General features: G+C 37.6%; 2 protein-coding genes across 3 annotated transcripts in view; one reads left to right on the plus strand and one right to left on the minus strand.

Moving 5' to 3' along the window:
* The window catches only part of FBXO45 (F-box protein 45), a 16701-nt gene extending 16248 nt beyond the window's left edge, over positions 1-453 (minus strand). Inside the window, exon 1 of the mRNA XM_004675423.2 lies at positions 395-453. Within this exon, the coding sequence (XP_004675480.1) occupies positions 395-453 (59 nt within the window). The remainder of the gene's footprint in view (positions 1-394) is intronic.
* Positions 1-11776, plus strand: part of WDR53 (WD repeat domain 53) — a 12209-nt gene extending 433 nt beyond the window's left edge. Inside the window, exons 1-3 of one of the 2 annotated variants that reach the window (XM_004675128.2) lie at positions 183-246; positions 5545-6040; positions 11169-11776. In XM_004675128.2, the coding sequence (XP_004675185.1) occupies positions 5561-6040; positions 11169-11747 (1059 nt within the window). In that variant the 5' untranslated portion in view covers positions 183-246; positions 5545-5560 and the 3' untranslated portion in view covers positions 11748-11776. Of the gene's footprint in view, positions 1-182; positions 247-5544; positions 6041-11168 lie in introns of those variants that run through there. The other variant, XM_012734120.1, reaches the window with a different exon arrangement.
* Positions 11777-12697: the final 921 nt, after the last annotated feature.

The raw sequence follows: 12697 nt of genomic DNA on the forward strand, positions 1-12697 counted from the left end.
CGCGGGCGCCGGAATCGCCCGACTCGCACGGCCTGCCCGCGGCGCGCCCGCGGCTCCGCCATGCGGGTTGAGGGCACGAAGCAAGGGCGTACGCCCAGCTCGCTCGCGGTTCCCCTCGCCCCGGATGTGACTGTTCGGCCGAGGCGCCTCGCGTCCTACAGCTGAAGCGATTGGGCGCCGGCTGGTGAGGTCATTACGCGGCGCGGAGTTGGGGGAGCGGGAAGCGCAGGGAAGCGGCTGGCGTCGGTGAGTTCGTGGCTGTCCTTCGGTGTTTTCTCCCACTTTCTGGTCTAGTGGCTCCGCAGCGGCTCCCTGGGTCCCCTTTCTTTTGAGATGTCCCAGTGTCCGTTAGATCCCTGTTTCAGACCAACGCATGAAACTTCTCCTGCCTTACGAGGCAGTTGCTACCTCCGCCACCTGCTGCTTGAGTTGGAGTTTCTTTACCTTTCGCATTTGAGGTGCTCTTTGCCTGGTCAGGTCCTCTCCCTGAGTACCGGTACATTTCAGAACCTGTGTCCTATCGTATATCCCAAGAATGAGGTTGCCACATTTGAGCCGTCCTTCCCCACCCCCTCAAAGTACTGTGCTCCATTGTGAAGCCTTTTCCAGCCTTTCCTCCTAACCTATTGATTGATAAGAGGATGAAGGCAGTGTGTTTTAATTAAAAATTCCAAGAGTGAGAATGTTTAGCGAAGGCTATAATTATATTTCTCTTTTGGAAGAAAAAGACTTTTCAACATTATTTGCTCATACCGCGTTTTCTTAGGTGGTCCCCAAAGTTTTCTGACAGCCTTTAGCTGTGCTTAGAGAAAATAATAAAACACTAAATGAGGTAGGTAATTATTATAATAATAGGATTCACAGATCTCTTACCTTCATGGAATAGGAAATCTTTACAGAAGCTTCCCTGCTATGTATATTTGATTTCTCCTCCAGTAAAAACAAAAGAACCACCACCTTCTCCATTCTTCTTCCGAGGTTTTCTTCTCCAAGCTTAGTAACAAAGATCCTTTTCATTATTATTAATGTTAATGCCACAGCCCTTCAGTTATTTTGGTTACTCTCCAGTTTTGCCACATCAAGACCAGCTTTGGAAAATTGAAATGTAAAAAAGAAAAACTGACCTTTCTTTATTGTGATAATAGTGACTCATATTTCTTAAATATGGAATTCAAGTTCATTGAGTGTAACTTCTGAATAAGGAAGTTATTCATTATTCATTTTTCAGCTTTCACCCATAGAAAGGAGAACCAAGTTTTGTCTGGAAAGGTAGTTATGTTTGTCTTAAATCTTCCAGGATAAGTAGACTGCATCCAGCTGAGAAAAGGAGAGGGTAAAGAACAGAAAGGATGAACAGCTTTGAAGGCAGGGATACTTAAAAAGGTCAAGTGAGTAAGTGAAAATATGACTAGGACATAGTATTTAAAGATTATTCAGTTTAATTAAAGATGCTGACTGTTTCCCTATCAGTGTAGGTGAGGTAGAGCGCCTTTGAAGATTCTAATGAGATAATTCTGCTGCTAATCTTGTCCAGCTCAAGGAGGTGGCTTTCAGTTGCAAATTTCCAAGTGGCCCAAATAGAATTTCGAGGTAGAAAGAGATTTCCTTTACCACTGCCTCCTTTTCATTCTATGTATCATTTGCTTACCCTCCTGACATGACCCTCTTTGATGTTCATTACTCTTGTTCTGATCTTTGACTCTTCAGAATTGCCACCTGCACACCTCCCTTTCTAAAAATACTCTCAAATTACCCCACCTTTTCCTGTCCCTCCTTTATTTCATTAGGTGTTGAAGAAATCTATTATGTAATTAAAGTAATCACAATAGGATGTGATTAATATATTTGACCCTTTTGGCATCTATGAATGAGAAGAGAAACTTGTTAGCTTGATACCTGAATGTGAGAATTGTATCACTTACCTATATCTGCTAGACATTTCAGCCCCAGTTAATAAAATAACAAGGGGCTTGCTAGCTCATTTCTGAAATTGTCATCATTTAACTATATATTTCTACTACCTTCCATAGAAGTCTGATGATTTAACACTCTTTGAATGAAGTCCTCAGTTGTATTTCAAGTAATAACAAATAATTTTTAAATTTGTAGATTAAGTAAAGCAAGTGATTTCTGGTGTTCTGATTGAATCAATAATCTGCATGATGAATATTAACTGACTAAACTTAAAAGCCTCAGTGTGACAATTACTGGAGTTTTCTCAATTATTTTTTCTTAATGTTCCCCATAATAGTCCTATTTTTATTTTTTAATTTTTTTTGACTAGGTGATCAGTAGAGTGTAGAGTGCAGACTTTGAAGCAAAATTAAAAGGAAATAAATGCTCTGTACCCTAAAAGTACTTTACTGTGTTAAACAAAATTATTAATAACTTATATGGCCTTTTCAGTAGTTAATGCAAATTTCATATTTTGAGGTAGAATGTTGTCTGTCATATCGTAATTAGTCCACAAAGAATTCCTGCACCTAAGTAATAATGCCTTTCATTTTAAATTGCAAGTTCTTTTTATTTGGTTTATCTAGAACATTAGGCAAGCATTTTTGTTATGGTAGAAAATTATTTTAGTACTTGTCAGCAAAAATCAAACCACCAGGCTTCCCTGTCTTTACCTCCCTCTGAGTCATTTCCTCTCTAGGCCTCTCCTTTAAAACCTATTGGTTAATTTCCTTTGTGTACTAGTTCTACTGAATTGTCTTTTTCCCATTTGTCATCTTTATGAAGGTGACAAATTTGTCTTTTTCCCATTTGTCATCTTTATGAAGATTGTTCTCATTTTGTGATTTGTTACTAAATTAAGGAGAAATAATTTTTGTGTTAGGAATAGAAATTTTAGGTAGATTGCCATTACAAAGTATTTTCAAAACATGGTTAGGACATTTATCTTTGTATCACTGAACTAATTTCAGGTATCTTCCCCCCTACCCCCCCCACCATCTTTTCTTTGTCCCTTTCCCTTCTCCCTCTTGTGTCAGTGCCCAGGATGTTAAGTCTAAGCACTATGAAGCTACCCACAGCCACTGCAGCATGAGTTCAATCCCCAACGAGGGAGCTAACCCACATGGTGCCCCAGACCTCTCCTGCCACTCCCCTCAGCAGTATTTCAGTGGATCTGCCTAGTCTCTGGTGAATTCTGTCACCTTCCCTGCACCTCTGGCCTATCTCCCAGCTCTTGTATGCATAAATAAACACACACATAAACATATACATATACATACATGTCTGCAATGTAAATATCCAGTAGTTGTTTTTATCATTCTAACTTACTTTGTTGCACACAATTCTCTTAAGTTCCCTCCAGTTTGTGGAAATTGAATGCATTTATGTATTTCATCCTTTCTTATGACCATGTAATTCCCATGCTGTGGATGTACCACACCTTGATCCAGTCATCAGCTGATGGGCATTTAGTCAGTTTCCATATCCTAACTATTATAAATAAAACTGCTATGAATATTGAGGAAACATGGGTTTTCGTTTTGATGGGTTCATAGTCTCTGGATATATGCCAAAGAGGAGTTGCTGGGTCATACTGTGTTTCCATTTTTAGTTTTTTAAGATATATCCAGATTGCTTTCCAAAATGGTTGCAACCAGTTTACATTCCCACCCACAGTCTAATGGGGTTCTTTTTTTCCCACATCCTCTCCAGCATTTGTTGGGGGTCTTTTTAATATGTACCATTCTCACTGGCATAAGGCTGTGTTAACCTGAACCTATTATTAGCAGTGACAATGAACTTTTTCTTTCTTTTTTTTTTGGCCTTTTGAACATCCTCTTGGGTGACTATTCTGTTCACATCAACTGCCAACTTACTAACTGGATTTTTTATTTTTTAGATGTATGTTTTTATGTATCTTGAATATTAATCCCTTATCTGTTATATATTTTATAATAAACATTTTCTACCATCCAATAAATAACTTTCTAGTAGTCTTTCTTTCACTGTACAGAAGCCTTTTAACTTGAGGTAATCCAATGATTTCCTTTTGTTTTTAATTTTCTTGTCATAGAGACCAGTAAGTTCAGGTCCTTTTATGTGAAAATAGCAAAGCCACCATTACATTTTTTTTTAAAGATTTATTTATTTATGCATACAAGAGCTGAGGTATAAGCCAGAGGTGCAGGGTGAGAGGATTCACCAGAGACAGAGGAGGAAGCAGAACAGGTAGGTCCATTGAAGTACACTGCTGAGGGGAGCAGTAGGCAGGACAGGAGAGGTCTGCCATGCTATGTGGGTCAGCTCCCTGACTTGGAATCAAACTCATGCTTCAGTGGCTGTGACTAGCCATGCTTAACCCATTAATCCACTGGGGAAAGCCCCCACTGTGGCTTTTTTTTTCCCCACTATATTTTCCCTTGCTTCTGAAGTGAAAAATATGTATAAATAGATGTGTTCATTTCCCTTTGTCAAACCATTTAGAGGTGTATAGATAGATGTGTTTATTTCCCTTTGTCAAACCATTTAGAGGTGTATAAATTGCCCTTGATAGACATTTTTGCTTTAACCAGTTGGCAGTTATGGGAGAGTAGTAGTATGTGGCAATTCCAGTTTATAGAGTTGTTAGTCTAGCATATCCAGAATCTAAATTGTGCAGTTTTTAAGTACTGTAGTTATATAAGAGAAAGTAGGTGATACTGTGATTAAAATGTTGTGAATATAGACATAAAGAAAAGCAGTAATGAATTATTCATTTTTTCTTTTAAAGAATACTACAATTAAAATTATTGGAAAAGTCTTCATTATTTTTAAAAGTTATAAATGATACTGATATTGCTAGCCTGGAGGCCATATTTTGAGGACCATCGGTGTATATATATGATACCAGCTTGACCAGCCTAATAAAATAACGACAGTGATGATGATAGTATTTGTTGAGTACTTACTGTGTACCCTACACTATTATATTTGCCTTACCTATATTCTGATTCTCTGAAATGGGTGTTATTATTATTACTCCCATATTGTAGAGAAGGAAAATGAATCAGAAGATTCAGTAACATCCAGAGTTACCCAACTAACAGAACTATTTGCCCAGAGAGTTTAGCTCCAGAACTCACTCTCTAGGACATTATTCACATAACAACTTGATGATTGTTCAGTGTTCTCTTTAAAGTATTTTTTCCTAATTTAAAATAATTTCCCTAATTTCAAATTTATTACCTACTCTCTATAAATTATTTTTTTTTAAAGATATGCCGGATATGTTGTTTTTACCTGACAATTCAGAGGTGCGTTAATTGAAATATTGTGTACTGGTAACCAGTGTTTATTCTCAGGTGACCCTTATATCAAAGGTTGGAGGGGCAGACCTACCTGGATCCCTTAATGCAAGAGAAGCCCATTTAGGCATTTGCTTGCCCATTACACCAACCCGTGTTCATCTAGGCTTTTGTAGATGTCGTCTTCAAATGTCTTATTTTTTATATGTCTACAGTATCTAATTATATTGCTTAATGAATATGTCTTCTACTGTCAAGTTCTTATATAAAACATGAGATAACAGTTTCCCTCCCCCCCTCTTCACAGAGTCTTCTGAGCCATTATGGCAGTCAAGTGGACTGGTGGACATTCTACTCCTATTCTCTGCCTGAATGCAAGTCGAGAAGGGCTAGTGGCTTCTGGAGCAGAAGGTGGAGACCTGCACCTCTGGGGTGAAGATGGGACTCCATTGGGACACACACGCTTCCAAGGGGCTGATGATGTTACCAGTGTCTTATTCTCTCCTTCCTGCCCCAACAAGATCTATGCTTCCCATGGGGAAACCATTAGCATACTGGATGTCAGGTCTCTCAAAGGTTCCCTGGATTGTTTTCATGTGAATGAGGAAGAAGTCAATTGTCTTTCATTGAATGAAACTGAAAATCTACTGGCTTCTGCTGATGACTCTGGGGCAATCAAAATCCTAGACTTGGAAAATAAGAAAGTTAGCAGATCCCTGAAGAGACATTCTAATATCTGTTCATCTGTAGCTTTTCGGCCTCAGAGGCCTCAGAGCCTGGTATCATGTGGACTGGATATGCAGGTGATGCTTTATAGAGTTCATGGGTAATTTCTAAATGGGATTTGCTAACAGAATTAAGTTATTGATTAAGTTTAATATATCTCTCTCTGTTCTGTTATATAGAGACATGATTTGCCTATTTATGAACTATTAGCTGCTTCTTCATGTTTACTGCTAACCTGACAGACTACTGGATTTTGTTCACAAAGTAATCATTAATCCTTTAGACTTTCTTTTACTTTGCTTTAAGACAAACAGGTATTTGGTTCTAAACATCTGTTGAAACAAGGGGCATGCTTAAGGCAAAGTTTATTACCTACTCTCTAAATTTTTTTTTTAAAGAAAGAAGATTGAAGGTGCTGGATATGTTGTTTTTACCTTAAAATTCAGAGGTGCATTAGTTAAAATATTGTGTACTGGTAACTAAAATCAGCATTGTATATACAATGCTGAGTTTTGAAAAAAACATTAGCAATTAGCCCAAATGCAGAAAATGGCCACCAGGAGCATGTATGTGTATATATGCATTTATGTATGTATGTGTGTTCACTTATACACATACACACACAGTGCTGTGGGGAGGAACTTGAGGGGGAAAAGTGGAATAAGCTGACTTTAAAGAAGCATAGGGAAAGGAAACTTTAAATAGCTTGACTTTCCCACTGTATATTCATTTCCTCTTGAGAATAAATATCTTTTAGGTTATTAATGGAGTGAGAATAACCATGGCTTCTCTTTGGTGAGCACTTAATATATATATTAATTTTTACTCTAATCACACTCTGATAGTTATATATATATTTTAATCAATGAAATTAAAATTGTGTCCATACAGCTGCCTGAATTGGGATTGAAACCTCAGTGTCTATGGCTCCAAGACCTATTGTTTTTTCCTCTATGATATCACAGAATTGATTATCAAGCAGAACGTCATCACCAATAAAAAAATTTTTTAAGGTGTTGGCTTCAGAACAATTTCTAGAAAAAAAAAAAACATATTTTAGTTAATGACCTATGTACCTTTGTATTAACTATACAAAGATCTTTCTTAGATTCTGTCAGTAGTAGCAAAGGTTTTCTTTGCTACTCAGAGGCAATGACCTTAAGTATTTGAGATTGTTCTTCTTGGTCAATGGTCTTTACCAGTCCCCCTCTACCCTCCACACACACCCCAAAATTTAGAATAAATGAGACTGGGTTTTGTTGTTGTCATCTGTGAGTGCCTTCTCTGTAGGTGACACTTAGTATGCAAAATCAGTGGATGTCCTGTAGTGTGGGGACCATCCTTAAAATAATAAAGGTTGACCTTCCAAAAATACCTATATCATTTCTATTGATAATGATTCTATATTTAGGGCATAATGATCCTGCAGCCTCTAAAGTTGTTTTCCACTCCTTGGTCTTGACCAAACCCTTTATTGAGCTACATTTTCTTAGTGGTGATAATCTGTCTACTTGGTTGTACAGGACCACCCTCACAACCAGAGATCTGTTTTAAGTAGAATGTACAATTTCTTTCTTTCTAGTCATTCTTCATCCTTCTTCTATACCAGTTTTCAATCACGGGTTCATTAATCAACCACTAGACATGACAATAGATAAGTATGCAAAAATGACCAGTATTCACATTAGATAAGAAATGAGCATCCAAGTTGTAGGCCAGAAGTTTTAGTGGCAGGCAGCTGCTAGAAGACAGTGTAGGAAATAGTTTGTGAAAAGAGTTAGGTAATTGCCTTTTTTATTTGGGGGCTAGGAGGAGATTAGGTAATTATTTGACTGCCCAGAACTGCTAAAAATTCACTGTAGATCAGCTTCTGCCCTGAGTTCTGATATACAGTAAGACAGCACAGCCATACTTTTAAGAAATTACTTCCTTAACAGCATTGTAACCACTTTACTTTTTAAAACTTGTTATCCAGTATTCTAAAGTTTAAAAATAGCTAGCCTATGGGGCCCGGGGGCGGGGTGGGGGTGGCTGGCAACCAAGAAGGTAGACAGGATAGGTTTTTATCAGGTCAATTTTGAGTTATTTCTGAGCAAATTCATTATATCTTAAGGTAGGAACTGAATTTCTGCCATTCTAAGTATGTTTGACATACCTATCAGTGTTATTGTAGAAATTATAAAAATAATATCCTTTGATTTAGATAGGTTCAAATAATTAAGCAAAGCACACTCAGAGACAATGACCTTAAGTTTTTGAGATTGTTTAATTTTTTATTAAATAGATGCAGAATAATTATAGTGTAAATTACAAAGAAATATTAAATGCCTGTGTCTCCACTATTCAAGTATAATTTTTTTCTTATGAAGATACTTAGAAATTTGAGACCATATATTTCTATAACATCCATATTGATCCTTTTTCCCCTCATTTTTGTATCTGAAAATAAATATTTCACACATTTGTTCTTTTTTAGAGTTTGAAAGCTTTCTAATACTAACACAAAGATCAAGATAGTGGAGGAGGCTTTTTTTTTTATGAATCATATGGGAAGAAGTTTTTGTATAAGGAGAAAATTTTTAGCAGGATCACATAATATGACTGCATTAACTTTTGATCATTAACCACTTGTATATTTCTTTCCCTTTGACATTTTTATAGGATCATAAATCCCAAAGTCTCGTATTCTTTTTATTCAGTGTCTCTAGCTCTCCTGCATAGTGATACTACTTGAAAAGGTGTTGAGAAATTACAAGTATGAAACATTGTTCTCTTTGAAAATATTGACAATAGGCTCTCCCTGGGGGCAAAATGGGTTAAAGCACAGCACTATAACCTAGCTACCTTCGCTTCAGTGCAAGGTCAATCCCCAGCCCTGGAGGTGAACCACATGGTGCAGCAGACTTCTCCTGACCTGCCCACTGCTCCCCTCAACAGTGTACTTCATCAGGCAGTCTGTTCTCCTCCCTACTCTGTCTCTGGTGACTCCTCTCACTGCCCCTGCACCTCTGGCCTATACTCCAGTCCTGTATGCATAAATAAATCTTTGAAAAAAAAAAAGAAAGTGTTGAAAATATTTTCCTTTCTAGGAAAGGAAGTTGAAAGTTAGGAAAAATAAAGAAGTACAAAGAAGCAACCTGAAAATCTTCAATACTTGTAAATCATTCTTGAATTATACTCTGTCATGACTAGTAACGCATTTAGATAATTTTAGTAAGTACAACAGTGTTTTAAGCTGCTGAAAACATTTTTTGAATATGGTTCGTGTTTGGATGTTTTAGAAGTAGACAGAAAATATCACCCAGATTGTGAAAAATATCACTCTGGGATACCTACCAATACACTTAAACTAGGAGATTCTGGGATGTCCATTACTCATTCATTTTTGTTATATTTTCTGATATTACTTTATTTTAATTTATTTCAATTTGATAGTATGTTGGCTTCACCCAAATAGTGATAGCTGGCTACTTGGTTAGTACTGTGAATTCAGGCCCCCCTTGGTGGCGCAGCAGATTTAAGCACAGCACTAAGAAAGTAAAACCACTTCAGCATTCATTCAATCCCTGCCCCAGAGCTCACTCACATGGCCCAGCAGACCTCTCCTGACCCACACGCTGCTCCCCTCAGCAGTGTACTTCGTTCTATACTGCCTGTTCTGCTCCCCACTCTGTCTCTGGTGAAGCCTCTCACCGCCCCTGCACCTCTGGCCTGTACCAGAGGTGGTACAGTTCTGTATGCATAAATAAATAAATCTTTAAACATATATATTATGAATTCCATCCAAAAGGATTTTCAGTGCTTTCCCTAGTAGAAAAGTCTAAACAAACATTAAATAGATGTCCCTTTGGAAAGTAGTCTGAGTCAAGGGAAGTTACTTTGAATAAAAAACCAAATCCTTAATATTTTCTGTAGTAGTGTCAATTCAGATCTGTCTAAAAAAAGGTCATGCTTATCCTAGTGTCCATTTTAAGTGGTGAGTCATAATTTGGGGATAAAATGAGGTGGTAAAATAAAGCCGTCTGTTCTCTTTGACAGCACTGAGAATATTTTCCTTCCTAGATGATTGCTATGGGGAGAGAATGAATCACTAGATTATTATGTCAAATCTTTTCATAAAGCTATTTTATTTTAAACAGTTTAATAATATTTTTGCTTAAATCAGTTAAATCATGATACAAGATCATGGTAGAGAACAACAAAAGGCCATATATACCACGTTGTTCCGATCAATCAATAAACATGTTTGGAATTTCTGATCTTTCCCAGGCACTATGCTAGGCCTTAGCAAAGATGAATTAAATTCCAGGAAACTAACAAAATAATAGTATGTGTCAGTTAATAGAACAGGAATTAAATAGAGAGGTCCTCCCTAGTGGTGCAGTGGTTAAAGCACACCACTTTGAAGCTTGTCGCAGCTGCTTCAGCATGAGTTGGATCCCCAGGCAGGGATGTGACCCACATGGCATGGCAGGCCTCTCCTGTCTCACCCCTACTCCCCTCAGCAGTGTACTTTGTCAATCTCCCTTTTCTACTTCCCACTCTGTCTCTGGTGAAACATCTCACTGCCCCTGCACATCTGGCCTGTACCCCAGTTCTATATACATAATTTTCTTTTTTTTTAAATACAGGAAGAGGGCAGTTAACTGGAATACATAGCTAGGGAATCTTTGGAGGTAGAGAAATTTGAGCGAAGCCCTCAGGGTGAATAATCTGGATAATGTAAAAGGAAAGGGAAAGCACTCCAGGTAGAAATTATTCCAGATTTAGATTTAGTTAATTTACTTGTTAATCATTTTTACTTGTAACTAGCATAGTCTAAAATTAATAAACTTCATTCTTATTTGAAGAGGTGAGGATAGATTGACTTAAACTGGCAGTGGCTTAAAGTGTTTGTGTGTGTTTTAATGAACTGATTAAAATGTAATTTGGAGGCACTTTCATGGGTTTATCAATCAAAATTATTTGGGATCTAGTTTTGTAAATTCTACCTTCCTCTATCCGTTAGCATTCTAGTTTTAACCCACAGGCAGCATTTCACTGGCATGCTGTAGTCTGATTTTTTTAATGTTATTGGGAATGTATTCTAATTACTGAGATTAATTTGATGACTTTATTAGTCATTAGCTATTAGAAGTAAAATAAGCATGACAGGTGAGTTCAATGACTAGAGTTGTGCTTGACTGTAACTTCTCTTATTTAAAGGTGATGCTTTGGAACCTTCAGAAAGCCCGGCCACTGTGGATTACAAATTTACAGGAAGATGAAACAGAAGAAATGGAAAGCCCAAAATCACCTGGTCAACTTTTAAACCCTGCTTTAGCTCACTCTGTGTCTGTAGCATCTTGTGGCAATATTTTTAGTTGTGGTGCAGAAGATGGTAAGGTTCGGGTCTTTAGGGTAATAGGAGTCAAATGTGAACAGGAACTAGGATTTAGGGGCCACACTTTGGGAGTATCCCAGGTCTACTTTCTGCCAGAATCCTATTTGCTGCTTACTGGAGGGAATGATGGAAAGATAATGGTGTGGGATATAACCAATGAAGTTGAGAAAAAACGGAAAAGTCCTACAAAACATACTCAAAGGAGGAAAACCAAAAGGCAAGGTGGAAAACCTAATGCTTCAGGAACAGATGAAGAATGTGGCAAAATTATACCAAAGCTAAGTATTGAACATGGAGAAAAAGTGAACTGGCTCTTGGGTACAAAAATAAAAGGACACCAAAATATATTAGTAGCCGATCAAACCAGTTGTATATCTGTATATCTCTTAAATGAATTTTAAATCCAATAAAAACATTTGAAAAACTGCAAGGCAGTTTTTGTTGTATTTTTTAGACAGTTTGTGCTTTTAGGCCAAAAAAGCCTTAATTTTTCACTTAAAGCATGTCTTATGCAGAGTAACAGCAATTCATTGTATAAATTTTTTTTTTAAGATTTATTTATTTGTGCATACAGAACTGGGGTACAGGCCAGAGACTCAGGGGTGGCGAAAGACTTCACCAGAGACAGAGTGGGGAGCAGAACAGGCAGATCGATGAAGTACACTGCTGAGGGGAGCAGCGGGCGGGTCAGGAGAGGTCTGCCGTGCCATGTGGTCACCTCCAGGGCAGGCGGGAATCGAACTCATGCAGAAGTGGCTTTTAGCCTTTTAGTGCTGTGCTTTAACCTGCTGCGCCACCAGGGAGGGCCCTCATTGTATAAATTTTAAGGCATCTGAACAAAAAAGGTAATATTTTATACAATAAATGACATTAAAATTTAGGGGAAGAAACTAATATTCACTGAATACTGATCATGTACTCAGCCATTTCATATACATTTCAATATGTAAATGATGCATGTATTTTATATATATGTAATTTCTTATTCCAAATCAAGAAAGTAGATGATTTCCCCCATTTTAATGCCACTATAATCGAACTTAAGAATAAAAAAAAAATTGCAGGCACAATTAAGTTGCCTACAAAAGCCCTTGGTTGTCTTATCAAGCCCACTGTATGAGGGAAATGTGTATCTTGACCCAGTTGCGGATACCACATCAGTTATTTTTGGATCCTGGAATGTCATGATTATCCTTAGTAAAATGGAAGAAGCAAGAAACCCGTTCATTCTTGTTCTATATAAAACCCAAGTTTTGCTACACCATTTGCTAATGTTTCTAAGAAGAGCATGCCAGGGTCAGATTAGTTTAAGATGTTAGGCAACTATCAATGCCATGTTGCTGGTGAGGCC

The sequence above is a fragment of the Condylura cristata genome, unplaced genomic scaffold (assembly GCF_000260355.1).
Source record: "Condylura cristata isolate star-nosed mole 26May11 unplaced genomic scaffold, ConCri1.0 scaffold00003, whole genome shotgun sequence".
Classification (NCBI taxonomy): domain Eukaryota; kingdom Metazoa; phylum Chordata; class Mammalia; order Eulipotyphla; family Talpidae; genus Condylura; species Condylura cristata.